General features: G+C 46.0%; 1 protein-coding gene across 1 annotated transcript in view; it reads left to right on the plus strand.

Annotated features, from left to right (window-relative positions):
- Nucleotides 1-3382: 3382 nt before the first annotated feature.
- The window catches only part of LOC117249410 (thyrotropin-releasing hormone-degrading ectoenzyme-like), a 282617-nt gene continuing 267100 nt past the window's right edge, over nt 3383-18899 (plus strand). The window contains exons 1-2 of the mRNA XM_033615055.2: nt 3383-4018; nt 11746-11990. Coding sequence (XP_033470946.1) covers nt 3524-4018; nt 11746-11990 — 740 coding nt within the window. The 5' untranslated portion in view covers nt 3383-3523. The remainder of the gene's footprint in view (nt 4019-11745; nt 11991-18899) is intronic.

The raw sequence follows: 18899 nt of genomic DNA on the forward strand, positions 1-18899 counted from the left end.
AAGAAAGGCGTACAGGCCAGGTCTCACTTACTAAATCTGACTCTGTGTGTGTGTGTGTGTGTGTGTGTGTGTGTGTGTGTGTGTGTGTGTGTGTAACACAGCCTCATCATTAATTTTCTTTTGTGTGTTTGAGGGTGAACCCAGAGAGAGTAGAGGAGGATGGATGTGGATAAAGTTGGTGGGTGTAGCTTCATTCAGACAGACAGCAGCTCTCTCTCTCTGTCTCTCTCTCTGTCTCTGTCTCTCTCTCTCTGTCTCTGTCTCTCTCTCTCTGTCTCTGTCTCTCTCTCTCTCTCTCTGTCTCTCTGTCTCTGTCTCTGTCTCTCTCTCTCTGTCTCTGTCTCTGTCTCTCTCTCTCTCTCTCTGTCTCTCTGTCTCTGTCTCTGTCTCTCTGTCTCTCTGTCTCTCTCTCTCTCTCTGTCTCTCTGTCTCTGTCTCTCTGTCTCTCTCTCTCTCTCTGTCTCTCTGTCTCTGTCTCTCTGTCTCTCTCTCTCTCTGTCATTTTTTTTTTCAATAAGCTTTATTGGCATGACTGTAGATTAACAATATTGCCAAAGACATTAAAAATTTACAAATAAAGTACAATAATAAAAGTAAGTCAGAAAACTATATAAAAAAAAAAGATTAAATATATGATATATAATACAAAATACACCAATCTACAATACAATACACCAATATATAATATAGAAAAAAAAATGAATAAAGAAAAATGTAGGTTGTGAGTTACAAGGACTGTCTCTCTCTGTCTCTCTGTCTCTGTCTCTGTCTCTCTCTCTGTCTCTCTCTCTCTCTCTCTCTCTCTCTCTCTCTCTCTCTCTCTCTCAGTGAGCGCGTGCCTCTCGGTCGGAGCAGCAGCTCGTGCTCAAACACAAACGCGCACCGCGAGCGGACTCACTGCTGCTGAACAGGCGGCACGAGACTCTTCCTCCTCCTCACCACCATCACCACCATCACCGTCCTCCTCCTCCTCCTGCTGGATGGATGGAGGGATGCTAACCGGAGACCTTCATCATCATCATCTTCATCAGCACCGGGAGCGGAGGGAGAGAGCAGCGGCAGCAGCGGCGTCTCTCCGCGGGCTAAAAAGTTGAGGAGGATCCGGTTTAATAACGGAGCACCGGAGGGGCCCGTGCCCGCCGTTAACCCGGGATAATCCGCCTGACACGGTTTGCTTCTACTTTGGACTCCGTGGAAACGGATCCGGTGTTTTCTGGAGGGATTAATTGTGTATTTAACGGATCACTGACGGCGCTTTCAAGGATCTCTCTAACGGTCCCCGGTGCTGAAACTGAGCTCCGGTGTGTGTGAGCGGAGGGGCCCCCGGTTGGCATTTGTCTCCTCACCGGATTCCCGCTGTTTAAACTGTTGTGACGTTAAAAACGAGCCCAGGAGTGTGTTGTAACGGATTCCCGGTGGGTTAACGGATCAATAACGGATTTTAACTCCATCACGGATTTCTTTGTGTTTGACATCTGAGGTGTTTTAACGGAGCTCTGGCGTTAGTGTAACGGATCCCCGGACAGTCCCGGCTGGACCGCTGACCGACGGTAACCCCGGCCCCCTCCCCCGGTGATAATAAAGCAGGTGGAGTTAACGGAGGGAGATAACGGGGCTGAAAGAAGTCTCTCTCTCACCGGGCTCCCCTGAACCCAAGGGACCGAGCGCCGGTAGAGACGGACCCGGGGCTCACCGCCTCCCACCGGGGACCGGAGAGGAGAAGTTACCGGAGCAGCAGAGGAGTTGATCGGGATGTTTACCGGCTGCATCCGACGTCCTCGAGGACCGTTAACGACCGGATAAGGCTCATCATTACCACCACACCGATCTCATTAACGGAATGCATTGATTGGTGGATTCTGTTACCGGATAAAAGCCGCCTCTTTCTCCCGTTTCTGCTGCGTCCGATTGGAATCCACCGGATCGATACATTCCCGGGGATCAATCATCCCGAATCCATTCTTCATCCATCAGCACTCACGAGTTGTGGAGCAGGATCGTTTAGACCCGGCGGAGGAGCCGAGTGAATCATCTCCTGCACGCTGAAATAAAGCCACATGCCGGCCGTAAATTATCCACTTAACCCCCTCCAGAGAGACACAGGCAGGGAGACATAGAGCCGGGCTGCAGGGAGACAGACCCGGGCTGCAGGGAGACAGACCCGGGCTGCAGGGAGACAGGCGGAGACATAGACCCGGACTGCAGGGAGACAGGCAGAGACATAGACCCGGGCTGCAGGGAGACAGACCCGGGCTGCAGGGAGACAGACCCGGACTGCAGGGAGACAGGCAGAGACATAGACCCGGACTGCAGGGAGACAGGCAGAGACATAGACCCGGGCTGCAAAGAGACAGTTATTGCACAAATATTTCTGCAGATAAAGAAACAAAAAGCTCATTTCAGCCTCAAACTGAGCGAAAATCTCAAATTTCAACTCTTCAAAAATCAAATTTAACAAAATTCTTAAAAGCACATTTGGAAAATTCTTCATTTTATCACAAAATATGGACAAAAAAAATAAAAAAATGTGGTGAATTTTTTCACTGAAGTAACTAAAACTTTCAATTTCTTGACATTTATTAATACAGAAACACAAACTCCCGGCTCATGAGTTGCTGATCTGGGTTCGAGCCTCTGCTCTTAATAATCGTGGAGATCCTCGCAGTTCATCCGTGCCTCCTAACACTGACCTTAATGTTCTGCGAGGCACTTTGATCTCCCTCTGTGTCATCATAGTAATCCCATAATAGTCTGCTCGGGGTTTATTTATGCTTTATTGCAGGTCTGGAGGAGCTTTAACTCAGAAGAAATTAACTTTATAACAACCCGGAGAAAATAACCTGCTGCTTTAAACCTCCTCTGTTGGTTTTTGGTTGCTGGGATGCGTTCGGATCAAGAGGCTGTTTGTGAAGCTCAAAATGAGGATTTCCATCATCTGAGAGCGATTTTAATAAATCTGTGACTTCAGGTTGTTTGTGAGCGAACAGGATCTGAGCGAGGCTTTGTTCACCGCCGTCTGTGCTGCTTTGGAGTTGAGCTTACCCAGCTGATTCCCAGTGAAAGCCTATGGATGGTACGCTCACTGTATAGCCACATCCTCAACAGCATACCTCCTCCTCCTCCTCCTCCTCCTCCTCCTCCTCCTCCTCCTCCTCAGCCGCCTCGAGAACTTGTAATCGAGCCATGCAGCATTGATTTTTTTTCTTTCCCCTTCACCGCAAAACCAAAACGCACACGACCATCTCATCCCTTTCTGGTTTGTCAGTTTTGTTTGTCTGAAATGTAAGACGTGCCGCGGTGTTGATTTTCCACCTCGAGCCTGAGCTGAAGGACGTTCATAACGGTCCAGCGGCGCCGGGGTCAGAGGTCAGGCTCTCAGAAATATAACTGCAGGAGTTTGAGCTGCAGAGACGGGCGGTCTGATGGACTGAAGACTTTCTGACTCGTCTGAGCTGAGCATAGATGAGAGTTTTCCTGCAGCGTGAGGACGTTTCTTTGCCGTTAGAGTGACACTTTCAGATCAATGGGACTAAACGACAGCAGCCCGGGCGCCATGCGGAATGGCCGCGGCCTCTCGGACCAGTGGGCAGAGTCAGTGGTGGTCCGGCCTCGAACCACCGAGCGCCACATCACGGTACACAAGCGCCTGGTGCTGGGCTTCGCCCTCTCCATCCTCACCCTCATCATCGTCACGGCGGTGGCTGTGGTGCTCAGCGTCCGCTTTGAGGAGTGTGGCGGACGAGATCGGGACGGAGCAATGGGGGAGTCGGGCTCGCGAGGCACCGGAGGGTCATCGAAGTTGAACGGGAGCAGAGGGGAGAGGACGGGGGAGAGAGGGGACGACGAGGCGGTCCAGCCGTGGAGGAACTCGAGGCTGCCGGGGTCTCTGAGGCCGCGACACTACGACCTGCGGCTCGCCGTCTACATGGACAACTTCACCTTCTCTGGCGAGGTCAGCATCGAGCTGGAGTGCGTCAACGCCACCAGATTCATCGTCCTGCACACTGACCGCCTTGAGGTACGGTGGCCTGTAAGGTTAACATAAATTATCTTTCAGAACATAGTGACATCTGTGAGATGCCAGTATCGGCAACGGGCATCAGCTTGCCGACATTCGAGGTTAAACGAACACAAAGAGGAAAGCTGTCCTGGTGTGCTTATGTAAAATTAGGAGGCGTGACTCTGCTAATAACCTCCTCAGTGTTTGAGTCTTCGTTAGGCGCCGTCACAGGCGTCACGTTTGCAGCTGGACAACAGTAAAAATTCTTGTGTCAAAGGTCATCTCGTTGATCGTCACATGAAAACACCAAATTTATTTACTTTGTGAACAGATCTGATCACGGAGAGTCTACTGAACTCAGCTGACACCTGTCCGAAATTTTGCTGTTATAATCGGTGATGTGACTGAACCCTTTGAAGCCTCGTAAACCTAAAACTTGTGGTTATTGGTAAAGGAAAGGTCTTTTGATACCTTAAATGCCAAAGATTTTATTCCCTATGGAGCATGAATGCATCAGAGTTTCATATTTCTTTGTACATGTGGTCGGGGTCACCGAAGTAATCCAGAATAATCCTCTGGAAATGGTGACTATCTGCAGGAAGGTTAGTGGCAATCTGGCCAAAGCTTGTTGAGCGACCCAGTCACCAGAATAAATGTTGGCATCGTATGTTTTTGCAAACCATGGAGACGTCACATCTGTACGTTATTAGGGCTGACCCAAAAAATTTGAAGCTTCATTCGATGGCACGGGATTTGATTGTGAAAAAAAAAATCGAAGCTTCGGCGCTTTATTTTTCGTTTTTTTGGAGGAGGCTTTAAACACAACACTAACCCCACCAGTCCGATACTGACAACGAGCGCACTCAGAGCTGCAGACATGTCCAAGAGGTCATCAGATGTGTGGTTGCACTTTAAAATATGCCCCGACAACCCCCAGAAAGCAGAGTGCCAGATTTGCCAAAAGCAATTGGCAAATCACAACTCAACAACAAATTTGGGAAATCACTTGAAAAACGTAGGTAGTAACTAGTAGGCCTAATATGCATTTTCCAGTTCCACCGGTCCGCTCTGAGTCTGGTGTCAGAGACACTTCTGATGCTGTGAGTTGCGCATCTGTTTGATTGTGCTGCAGTGTGCGCCAAGGGTTTTAATTTAGTGTTCAATCAAAAGTTAAACACTACTTATCACCGACCATTAGTGTTTTTTCGTTTGTGAATATTTTTATCTTAATTCTAGTGTTGGAAGAAACTACGTTTTATACGCCATAATTTTTTTTAAAAATCCCCCCTCCCCCGTCGTTGAATGCTTCGAATTAAATTCGTTCTGAGCTCCGAAGCTTTGAATGTCCATAAATGGATTCGAAGGTCAGCCCTATACGTTATTATGTAACTGATACGTTGAAACTTTCAGCGACTCTGTGGTTAATGTGTGGTTACGTTTAGGCACAAAAACCATCTGGATATGGTTTGGAAAGACTACGTTTTGGCTTAAAATACCTTGTTCTGGGGCACTGTCCCCGTGGAAACCCAGCAATGTCTCAGAAACAAAAACGCGCTTTTCTTTGCACTATTGCAGCAGGAACACCAACGATGTCTCTGTAACAAACAGCTGCTTCCTGTCGCACCATCCCGTCTGGAAACATGGTGACAGGTCGCTAAGAAAATCCATGTTTACTGGCTAAAAATCTAAACGCAGCGATGTCTTGTTAAAAATCAGCTGGTTCAGTTGTGCGTTGGTGTTGAACAGTGTCTGCAGCTCGGCAGGCGTCGCACCATCCACCATCCCCTCCACCTCCTGATGACACAGTCAGCTGAGATACTGCATCACTTTATAAATGTTGATATGAAACATAGAGAAGTTTTGCAGAACCGTGTGTTAAGAAATGTAAAAGGTGTAACTGCCCCGTCAGCACTGAAAAGCTTTAGAGGTGTCTGGGTGACATAAACTGGAACCTTTGTTTCAACAGTCACACTGAAACAAAGTCATTAAAGCAACAGCTTTATGTGTAACAGCCATCTTAAATCAGTTTTAACTTTTCACTGGTAAATCAGCCAATGTAGTTCTTACAGTGTGGCGCAGAAGATAATGCACATGTTTCTGAAAGAGCCAAAGGATCTGATCTCCCCACAGAAACCACAGTTTTGCATGAAGTCCAGAAAGTGCGTAGAAAAATTATTATACAACGTATGCTCATACAACAGTTCATATAATATCGTACAAATTCGTGCCCCACAAATGACATTTAGCGTAAAATTACCAAAGTCAGGTTTTGGCAAGCAAAATTACAGAGGTTATGTTTTGGGAAAGAAACTGAGTACCTTAACTTAAGTACCTTAAAATGACTCAAAGAACACTCGTCTCCCGGGGATAGTCCTGTGTTCTGTGACCACATCCTGTGACCTCGTCACATGTCCACGTTTGGTCATGGACTTTCCACGTCCACATATGACGTCCAAGGTACCCTGGGTGTGTTGGTTGTTGACGTTCTGGGACGCCGTGTCAACTTCAGCCTGTTACATGCATTGTCTGTTTTCAAAATACACTTCTGTTTTCACAGGAAATGTACAGTTTGATACAGTCTCTTTCAAAATAAAAGCACTACGTCGGTACAACACCGCAAATTCACGTTTTCTTTCCTTTGACAAATCACGCAATTACGTTTTACAATCATACAGGAAGTGAACACCAGCCTACCAGGTGAAAGTCAGTAGTTGTCCTGCCTGTCCTACTCGGACTTCCGCTGTCCTCACTTCCATTGTTGTCCGTTCCCCCTGACGCCACTGGGTGCCGTTAAACAATAAGAGTGATTGGCTGCGTATCATGTCGACATGAAAAGATGGCTTTCTTGGTCAGTGTTTGACGCCTGAAATCACTGACCAAGCGCTGGATATCAAGGACTTCAGAGGGTTGTCTTCACGCCCGTCTGTGCACTGGTCACATGACTGCAACATTCTCATGCATGAATTACTGGCTCATGATTAGGTTGGATATCTATGAATGTTGGTGTATAGAGTGTGACGGGGCTGACGTCAAAACCCGGAAGTTTAGCATCGCGCTGGAAAGTGAATGTGATTTTTGCACTGCGTTTTGGATTATGTCAGAAAATAAGCTCTGTGGCTAACACAAGTTTATGATACTTACAGGTTTTGTTCAGCGAGATAATCTTCACATATGAACACCTTTCATACCGCATTTGAAGCTTAAATGCGATCGCCAGAAGTAAAAAGCTAACGTTAGGCTTTAACGGACTACATGACTACTCCACGGTCACATGACTCTTGACGTCACCATCACTAAGCTTTCAACTGATTTCGGCTGCTTTATTTTGAAAACATTGTATAATGGGGAAATCGGACTGTTGAAGCTAAATAAGAAGCTGTAATGGCGGACTGCCAGCACTCTCGCCTGTTCGGGGGTGATGACGTTTAATGTCCCCGACAGGGTTTGTAGTCGTATTGAGCAACTTGTTAGCAACCACCTTTTTTATGACACGTAAAAGCTTCAAAATTCACAAGTAGGGTATTTACTGACGTGTTTTATGTCGTAGAACAAAACCTGAAACTCGCTTAAGCTTTTGTTAAACACAGACCTTATTTGAGGCATTTTACCAAAATCCCATTCAAAAAACGTATTGACTTTTAGACGAGAGAACTGGACGTGCTAAAAGCGCTAACGGAGTTCCGGGTTTACTGGCACACTCTCTTACTTTTTGTAGGAAAACATTGTATGACACAGCCTGCACCAACCTCTGACCTTCTGAGCAGTGAGCTGATGTGGGCCTCCTCCAGCTGATGTGTAGTAACTTATGACAGTAATTGAGAACGAAGCTGCGTGTCTCCTCTAAACTCTGCCCGCCCTCTCTCTGAGACGTCGCTGCCCGTGGACATTCACAGTTTGATAACTTTCCTGATGAGTCCTCCTCGTCTGCAATCCTTAGGTCTGCTGTCTGCGCCCGAGCAACAACCTGCTCTCGAACAAAGAATGTTTATTTCCAGATTTGGCCTCAGAGGTTTCCTTAACGAGGCTAATTAACCGTCAAAGTTGCTGTTTCAGCCGATTTTTTTTTTTCCCGAGACGAGCGCGTGGTGAGAGAAAGCCTCAGAGAAACGCCTGAGCATCATGATTTTTCAGGCCCGGTCATCTGGGCTAATGTGAGAGGGGGATAAATGAGTCTAATTCGGGCCGAGGCCAATTAAAAACCCTGCAGCCCCGTCTGTGTTTGTATGTGATCACGCTGTGAATTCAGAGGTGTTGTTGGGCGCCAGGCAGGTCTTCTAAGGTATCCTCCGAGTCCACATGACAATTTTTCTTAAAGATGATGAAAAGGGCCAAAAAACACAACTGTGGATAAAAATACAACCTGCTGAAGAGAGAGGGGAGAAAAATACTCCTGTGAGCAGCACTTTATTCTCAGAGTTAAAGAAATGTCACAAGTACAAAATGCATTCAACAAACCAGAGCTCAGAGCTTCATTGTTGCAGCTTTGCATGTTTTAAAACATGAAGTATAATTCCTGCTGAGCCCAACACATCACCAGGCTGATTTCCTTCACCTCAGGCATCGACTGGTTTCAGTTTATGTCGAGGAAAATGAACTTGTGGGGATCTCAGCGGCGCTCACAACAGATTTGATTACAATGAGACATTAATAAAGATTTAGTATTCAAACAGGAACAATGGTGGGTCGTTAAAGCGCCTGACAGTGACGAGTTAAGCCCAGAACCCAAACCAATCAACAAACAAACACAATTAAAAAGCATTTTGGTTGAGCGGAGCGTTTGAAGGCATCACGAGAAAGTGTGGCGCTGCGTTCGCTGACTCACCAGAAAACCCTTGAAAAACATCCTTTTAATCCCCGACGTTTCCTCTCTGTGTCAGCAGGCTCTCTGCTCGTATCGATCACTTCATTCATCAAAGAACAAACACACTCGCACACAGACGGATACAGACGCACACACCCAGCCTTTGATTGGCTGAGAGGCGCTGATGTGTGACAACAAAGAGACCCAGAGGTTCCTAATGGTTCCCCCTGTTGCCGGGCGTGTTCCCATCATGCACCGCTGCTCATCTCAGAGGGTACTTCCGCTGGATTTCTTCAGCTCTCTGCCTAATGATGGCTGATTCTTCTTTGTTTGACTTCTTTGCTCTGCTGGTCTGCAGGTGGATGCGTCTGTGGGCCTTTTGCAGCCTTTTGATGTTGTGATAAAAAACATCTGGAGGTGATTTTAAGCAAGAATTTTCTGGCAATGAGCATCGAACAAGCAAATAGGGGACACACAGAGAACAGGATGTTTATGGTCAGAGCATAATAAACTAAATATAACACCCTGTGTTGCAGACACTTGTTGATCCTGTGCAGTGGTGGAAAAAGCACTCATATCTTTGCCTTAAGTAAAAGTAGAGCTACCACTCTGTGAGACTGCTCCGTTACACGTGCAACAATCAAGATTTCACTCACAGCTACAGTTCACAACTTCTCCAGACATAACGTTCTGTCATATTTAAGGCTGTCAAAATACCACATTAAAATAATTAACTCTGATTAATGGCGTCCCGTGGTGCCCTTTGACCTGGTGCGTCACTGAAGGCCACAGTGTCTTTGTCACATGACGGAGGCAGATGAGACGACGCTGCTCAGCCCCGTGAACGGAACATTTACATTTCAAAAACACCCAGATGGAGCTGTTGATAGGAGCAGCGTTCTCTGCAGGTTCTGCAGGAAGGAGTTTCCGTACCATCGGAGAACTTCAACCTGAAATATCACCTCAACACAAAGACTTTAGGTCTGAGCTAGCACAGCCTCTGATGCTAACGCTAACGCTAGCAGCCAGCCTCGTTAAGTCACACCTGACCAGGTGTTCAGACTGAGTCAGTCTACCTGTGACCGACTCACTGACTCCCTAATGTCCTCTATACACTGTGTGATTTTATCAGTCTTATCAGACCACTGCATGACGCACTGTGACACGTGGATCTAATAAACTTTGGGACGACGTCAAGTTTGATGTGTGCAGATTGTGCGATGGCCGTTTACTACTGAATCGCAGGTTACGACGTACGTCAATATGCAATGTCATCAGCGTACGTCATCCATCTGCACCACCATAGGTAGCCTGCTCACCTGGAAGTTGCAGTTCCTCCGCAGTTTCCTTCCATGCAGCGTCTTTTTCTGGCGGTCATGATAGCAGGAACAAGAAAATGGGCATTCACCCAGGACTTTCCCCTGGAGTGATGTGTTCAGTTCTGTGTGAACTTAGTCATTTTGTACGTTCTCACCATGTTTCTTTTCCTAAATGTAACCTCTGTAACTTTACATTAATCACGTAACTGTACAGTGAGGGTGTAACGTCATTCGTTGGAAACAAATTTGTAAGATGTTGTACAAACGGTTGTGCACGCATTTTTCATAGGATATCTTGGGACCCATTGTTTAGGAATACGCTGAAAACTCATACCCCTCCTCCTCACAGTGCTTCTACTGGCATTAACTAGGATCTACCACACACAAGCAACAACAACCAATCAGAGTCGAGGAATCATCAAGTCAGGCAGCGCAGATCAAATCAAAACATCTTGTGTTACAGCCCAGCTCGTAAGGCAAAAGAGAAGCAACATAAAACTAGATGTTATTGGTAAATAAAGATATTTCTTTGGACATGTGACAGGATGTGAGGCACACTGCAGAGGACAAAGGACGCGTTGGTGCTGCTCAACTCAAAGAAAGAAAGTCAACCAAAAGGCTCAGACACAGACCTCAGAGAAGCTGCCTCACGTCACGTGTGTCTCAGACAAAACGCTGCACATCAACGCACAGTGAGCGTCTTGATGCTAGTTAGTCAGTTAGCACATGAACAACACAATCAGAGCATATTTACTGTACGGGGGGGTGTTCATATGGGCTCTTCTCATGAACACAGTGAACACAACTCAGTTGGAACGCAGCAGTAAACCTAGAGCAGAGGTTAAACACAGTGTCTGTAACACTCTCCTCACATGTTCTCAGATACATATTAGTGACTGTTTCACTTGTAAAGTGAGACGGTGTGTGACCTGACGCCATGTTGGAAACAGTCGAGCCCCACTGTGTGACTCTTTTTCGGAGCACGTTGTCCTCCAGCAGAGCAGAATAAAATAACACGAGCAGATGTGATGTAACAAACATGATGACGTCCTCGACTTTGGACTCACTGGCGCTGTCTGTTTCCTCGAAGATCAGCGGCGCCGAGATCAAAGTTGAACTCTGAATGAGAGCTTTTTATTTTGGTCCAACATTTTGTTGTAATAAATTCTGGTGGGCCTGAATCCAAAGAGTGGAAATGATTGATTACTGAATTTAATGCTGCGTCTCCTCCAAACACTCCAAACAGATACCTGCAGGATATGTGGAACACTGGATCATGTACAAACAAACACAAACACGTGTTTACTTTGGCGTCTCTTGGTTTGTTGTTTTTGTTGTTTTCACATCAGAAACAGTTTGAAAATATTGATTAGACCTATTAGTAATGGCTCAAAAGGCTCAAATATATTTTGCAGATTTCACTGTCAATGTTGCTCTCTACACCTGTGAATAAACTGCAAAACAGTCAGGCACAAAAAAATGTGAACAAGCACGAATGAGACCGACACAAGTTGCTCTGAATCAGCTGACAGAAGCAACGACTCGTCAACACTGATCTATTTTTATTCCCTGTAACGTATCATCTCACCGCTCATCACTACATGTCCTCCTCTTCCTCCCTGCAGGTGGACCGCGTGTCCGTCACAGCAGAGGGCGGCGCCGGTGGGCGGCCCGCCAACAGGCCCGGGGGCGGAGCCATGCGCATCCACCGCCACTTCCCCTACCCGGCCAATCAGATGTACGTGGTGGTTCTGCACCGCGAGCTGAAGCCGATGAGAGTTTACCGGCTGAACATGAGCTTCGACGCCGCCATCGAGGACGAGCTGCTGGGCTTCTTCAGGAGCTCGTACACCCTGCAGAGAGAGAGACGGTACGTGCACACACACACACACACACACACACACACACACACACACACACACACACTGAAACACTCATTTTTCCTGCAGCAGCAGGTGGTTCAACTAGAAAAGGTCAGAGCTTCACATCCACGACATTGATTAACTCAAACACACTGCTGACGGTGTGTGTGTGTGTGTGTGTTCCACTTATCAAACCACACACACATACACACACACACACACACAACACTCACTCCCTCCTTATGAATTTCCCATAAGCCTCTGCTGCAGAGTTGTTTCCACATCAGATTTCTTCCCCACGGTGCTGATGGGAAACAGACTGTGTGCTGATACATTTATTATTTCATGCAGGACGTTTCTGTCTGTGTGGCCTCCAACTGTGTGACTGTGTTTGTGTGTGTGTGTGTGTGTGTGTGTGTGTGTGTGTGTCAATGCGCGACAGAGCATTTTATCAGAGTCTGTTCCACTTATTGCAGAAACACAAAGTTGTAATTAATTGATGAAATCAGAGCGTCTCACTTGTGTTTGGAGACGTGAAGTCACGACCATATATGGACTCTGTCAGGCTCAAACTTTAAAGGTTGGTCCAGTCAGCTGTCTGGATTACACCGTGGGTATTTACTCCTAACTGATGGGCTGGAGTCATGGTGGGCCACGTCCACTGCCCTGATACAAGTATGATTTCTGAAATGTTTCAGATGTCACGGTAAACGAAATGTGACTCAAACTGTGAGAGTGGATTCAGAGAAATGGAGGAAGGTGTGACACCAAGGGGAGACGCTGCCAGGCTGCAGAGCACTGTTCAAGACCAGCAGGCAACAGCTGGTTGTTTGTTAGTGCGACATCGCAGCATTTCCAGCAGCCTTTTAGCCAGTGTGAGTGAGTGTATTTCGTGACCCATCACCATGTTTCCAGATGGGATTGTGCCACTAAAACTGTTTTTGTGCCTAAACAACCGCATGTTAACATGTTCAACATATCCGCTTCATAACAACGTGCACATGTAAAGCGTCCATGGTTTGTAGCACCTCAGTCTCACTCTGAAGTCGTCAAAAATATTGGTGTTTGGGCAGCGACGTCTGGCGTCAGACACAGACGGGAACAGCCATCCTCTGACATCAGCATGATGCAGGCAGGAAATGCTGCCGGACAACAACATCAGTAAAACAGACATCGACAACAAAAGCTTTCATGACGGCTAATACACAGTCGGTCGCCACAATTATGGTGACGTGGTTCTGTTTTGCGGAGCGTTAACTTTTCATCCAAGAGCTGATTTCAATATTTAAGACTGGCTCGTACTCGTTAGCTTCATTGGTGAGGTTTAGGCAGGAGGAGCAAGATTGGTTCAGGTGTGGTAAGAATATCAGAGCAAGCCAACCAGAACTTAGGATTCACAAATTCACGGTCTCAGCTGTTTGGCTCATGTTAACCTTGGCCACTCTGCACTGAGCGCCACCCGAGTCAGGTGCTAGCGATGGCGCTCATTCAACAATTAATGCTGGTGACACCACCCCAACCCCTGGTGGCAGGACGGTGTAGCTGTAGGAACAGAGCAAAAAACAAGGTGACATATTCATTGCACTAAGCCCCATGTGTTTGCTGACCAGTGGGGCTAACTGATATATTATGCTTTTGTTGTATCCCGTTGGCAAAATGGCAAAAACGTCCTTCCTGGAAGTGAAGGCTTCTAGGGCAGTCTTCTGTTCCTCTCTCAAGGAGAAAGATAAGTGTAGTTGGCTCAGTGTTTCTTCCAAAGCTAAACTGAATGGACGCGGTCCTTCACCAGCTGCCATCTTGGCTGTTTACTTTTCGACTCCCACGGCGCAGCGCTGTCCTCATCATGTTACGCCCACCCAGAGCCCGCCTCTGTCAAATAGACTGATCTGATTGGTCCATGGTGATTCAGCAGGCTCTGCTCGTCAGGGTCAGATCCCCCTGCAGAGCAAATTAGAATTTGTTAGGAGTGGGGCATCTGGATTTCCAGGTTAAGTGTTTGCCTCTTTATTAGGAAATAAGTGTGTTCATCATACTGATAGAGTCAATTAAACATGTATTCATAACACACTGTACAGGCCCAGTTGAATATTTAATAAGGATGTGTGGTCGTACATCACTTTACTGTAATGAAGCCTTTAAATGAGGGGAAAAACAATGATATCCAAAATGTCAGACGATATACAGTCTCCTATCTCCATAACAATGTAATGTCTTCATATTGTCCAGACCTGGTTGGAATTAGTGCACCATAAAAGAACAACAAAGTGTACTACGCTGAAGTGTACTAACAGAAGTGTGTAAACCTACAGACAGACTGTGCAGTAACACAGTAATAATTAACTCTTAACATCCCTGGACTTTATTATTTCTGTTTTTAAAAGTCACCTCATGGTCATATTAAAATCATTACCTGTGTCTGTGTATTTTTACATGTGATGTCACACGTCTTCTTTTCTCCTCTCTGACATGTAAAGTGCGCGCAGAGTCTGTGGCTGATGTGCACTTTAAATAAAGTGAAGTTAGAGTCAGAGAGCGATAATGTGACGGATCGATGAGCAGAGCAGAACACTCTCCGCAGCAGCTGATACACTGATAACAACAAACACAACACTACAGGCATTTAAACCGAGCGGAGCGCATCAGGTGGAACTGACACAGCTCTGACATGAAGGGAAATATGCAAACAGAAGTTTGTGCCTTGATCCGGACGTCGAGTGTGACATTAGAAATAGAGTTTTTATGCTTCTGATGGATTGAGTTTAGAGCTGATGTTGTGACATTATGAGCTGTAACACGCCAAGGTCAGGTCTCAAAAGTCTCGACTTTAAAATGATACTGAGATAAATCTGTGCACAGATTCACACTTCCTTTAAAGGGATAGTGCACCCAAAAATGTAACTTCAGCCATTATCTACTCACCCATATGTCGAGGGAGGCTCAGGTGAAGTTTTAGAGTCCTCACATCACTTGCAGAGATCCAAGGGGAGAGGAGGTAGCAACACAACTCCACCTAATGGAGGCTGACGGCGCCCCAGATTCAAACGTCCAAAAACACATCATTGAAACCACAAAATATCTCCATACTGCTCGTCCGTAGTGATCCAAGTGTCCTGAAGCCCCGACATAAAAAGTTGTTTGGAAAAACCTCATTTGAACTCTGTTTTTAGCCTCATTGTAGCCTGTAGCTCTGACTGCCTCTCTGGGCACCACGCTCACGTGTGTGCGCTTGACGTTTTTCCAAACAACTTTTTATGTCGGGGCTTCAGGACACTTGGATCACTACGGACGAGCAGTATGGAGATATTTTGTGGTTTCAATGATGTGTTTTTGGATGTTTGAATCTGGGGCGCCGTCAGCCTCCATTAGGTCTATCTATGAAACGAGACAGTGATATCTTATTTAAAATGACTCCATGTTTTTTCACTAATATTAATGTAGCTCTGCTGCCTCATTGGCTTCTTCATCGGCGTCCTCACACTCACATCAGTCTTTGTTATTTCTGACATTAATGGGCGTTTCCCTCCCTGCGTTAATGTTTCCAGCTGCAGATTGGATCAGCTGCACAAGAAAGATGTGACTCAGTGTTTAATACGTCTGCAGTGTGACATGAGCCATTATCACGCAGGAGGGTAAATAACAGAGAGAGGACACTTTAGACACACGCGTGTTGGCTGTGATCCCTCAGTGATCAGGTTCAGTGTGTGTGTGTGCTGTCACCACCAGCAGCTCCCATGTTCACTGGGAGCTGCTGGTTGGATCAATACTGGATCGATGGAGCAGCTGATGGACCAGCAGAGCTCCATCACAACACAACAACCTGCTAGTTAAAGTTTAATGGTGCGGCCCACACAAACCTGCTGACAGCTGGATCTGGGCTCTAAACTGATTCTTCACACGTCACCTGACAGAGAGTGAGCGAAGGTATCAGAATAAAACTCATCACTGGTGTTTTAGTGTGTGAGTGTGTGCACGAGAGAGACTGAAGCAGGACAGTGCAGCTGTGAGAGCACGTTGAACCACTGTAAGAAATAAACACGGTTTGTCTCCAGACGTGTTGTCAGAGCAGATGACACATGACTAACAGCTTTACAGGTGCCAGTCTCACTACATGAATATGTTCATGTGATGACTCAGCAGCTGATAAACACGTAGTAAACATCACAGCTGGTTGTTCCTAAAAAAATTAATGATTTAATTCATTAAAAAAAAGCTTCAAAATATCCGACTGACTCGACGCTGCTCAGAGACTGCTACTGCTGTGTGTGTGTGTGTGTGCAGAGCTCAGTGTTAGCTTAAGGATTAGCCAGATGTAGCTGTGTGGCTAATGCTAACACACACACACACACACACACACACACACACACACACACACGGGTCCACTGTGAGATTTGTTTAATATCCACAGTTAGTAAAAACCTCAGGCTGGGTTTAAATGCTTAACTGCTGGGAGGAGAATTAATTAACACACACACACACACACACACACACACACTGTTTAAGCTCAGTTATGATCTTTATGCAAACGATGTAAAGCTGAGCTGGATGTTGCTGGTTGTGGTCGTCTCCCAGTGAAACCAGTCTGAGATGCTTCAGAGAAACGTCATCACCTGTATCTGTGTTACATTAATAATAAAGAAATAATTATGCCTTTTAAATAAATTCTGAAATAAATACGAGTGAATAAATGTAAACGGGCGGCACGGTGGTGTGGTGGTTAGCACTGTTGCCTCACAGCAAGAGGGTTGCCGGTTTGATCCCGGGTGTGGGAGCCCTTCTGTGTGGAGTTTGCATGTTCTCCCTAAATTGTCCGTAGGTGTGAATGTGAGTGTGAATGGTTGTTTGTCTCTATGTGTCAGCCCTGTGATAGTCTGGTGACCTGTCCAGGGTGAACCCTGCCTCTCGCCTGATGTCAGCTGGGATAGGCTCCACCCCCCGCGACCCTCAAGAGGATGAAGTGGTTAGAAGACGAATGAATAAATGAAAATATAAAAATATAAATGAGTTGGTATAGTTCAGTAAAATATAAATATGCACATGAAACATGTCCTGAAATACATTAAATGAGTTAATGAATAAGTAGATAAATGAAAATATGAATATAAAAATGAGCTGGTGTAGATAAATAAATGAATTAATTAATAAACTAGAAAAGCGCTCAGAGAGCGCAGACCTCCGCCAACACATGAATTCTGACTGATGGTTTTTCCTCTATATTTAGCGAGGGTCTTTTAAACGGAGGAAATGAAGCTTCAAAAAATAAACTGCAGGTTTAAAGCTTCATGATGATGTATAATTTGTGGGCGATTAAAAGAAATCCAGCTGCCACACCGGGCTTTGTTTCCTCCTCCTCCTCCTCCTCCTCCTCCTCCTCCTCCTCCTCCTCCTCTTCTTCCTCAGTAGCGGTCAGCTGTCAGCCCGCTGCCTGCTGTGCGCTGGCTCCGTGTGGGCGACTGCAGAATATAGCCAGCACTTTACAGTAACATGTAATTAATGAAACTACTGGTTAGTGAAACCAAAGTTTGGAACAGAGCAGACGTTTCTCTAAATCATCCACAGTGAGACAAGTCGATGTGAAGAAGAGGACGTGTCGATGTGAAGAAGAGGACGAGTCAGTCGTGTTTCTTCTCCTCTGAATAATAACGAGCAATTTGCATCTGAATAAATATCAGTTTCCATCATGTTGTTTGTGCTTTGCAGAAAAACATATTCAGGTCCGTGTCTCTGGACTGACTCAACTGACCTGCTGTCTGCTGGTCACATGACTCATGACATCACAGCAGGTAACAAACAGGTTAGAAATAACTGAACAACAAATCCTTTCAATGAGGCGGCGCAGAGCCAGTCGTTGGTGTCTGGGTGGAAAAGTCTCTCAAGCTAAGTTTACACAACACTTTAAAGTCATCAGACCACTGCGCTGTTCACACCACACAAGCTGCTCTCGTGTTATCAAGGGTCTCGAAGCCAGCAGGCTGCCCCCCCCAACAGTCGCTCAAATGTTAGTCGATCAGAAAGGTCATTAGTCAGCAAGATTTCATTGGTTGCTTAGTCACAGAAAAAACAAAACCCCTATATGAGTGGGACATGTGTGAGTTTACTTTGAAAGGACAGACAGGAAGTGTCCACGATCAGGAGTCAGGTTTATTTCCAGGGCTGGTACCTGCGGTTATTCCACAGGCTAGTTGATAACATGTTGGGCAGGAAATCCAAAGTGTGGACTGTTGGTCCACTAGGAACAGTCTTAGTCGGGGTGGCGGCCCTAGTGTGTCATGTGATGCGTAGGTCAGACCACAATCAGGGGTCGAGGGGTCGCTTACTAGAAAATATAGAAGTCACAAAAGTGACAAAGCAGCGTTCCGAGTGACTTATTAGGCTATTAACTTAGGATATTGTGTGTCAACCTGCGCTGGAAAATAAGCCAAAAACTGCAGTTCCTCTAATGTCCACTAGAGGCTGGCTCCAACAGTGAGTCAGTCCCCACAGACCTCCATGTTAACATGTACATATAAACATGTTTACAGCCTGGTACAAAAACAGTTTTGGTCTCTGTAGCTAATTTCAACATTCATGACAACTCACAACTGTACGGGGCTGAAGTTTTTTACATTTTATTAAGGCTTAAAGTGATGCGTAATTAGGGGCGGGGCCTCTTTGAGTGACAGGTGGGTGCATTCTGTTGACACGTCACAACCACGGCAGCAAATATTGGCTCAGTAACATAACCATGGCGTAAGCACAGATTGTCAGAGTACAGGTGTAGCTGTAGTTGTCTCTACTGCAGTGTGATTTTTAAGTTATTATTTGTAACATTTTGATCGTCTAAAAAAGTCTTGTTCAGTGTTTGGTTGGACTAAAAGAACCTGTAAGGACTCGGATGTTCGGTTTTTCAGATCTGCACGTTTTGTTTAATGGTTTTAAAC

This window comes from Epinephelus lanceolatus, chromosome 23 (assembly GCF_041903045.1).
Source record: "Epinephelus lanceolatus isolate andai-2023 chromosome 23, ASM4190304v1, whole genome shotgun sequence".
In the NCBI taxonomy this organism is placed as follows: Eukaryota; Metazoa; Chordata; class Actinopteri; order Perciformes; family Serranidae; genus Epinephelus; species Epinephelus lanceolatus.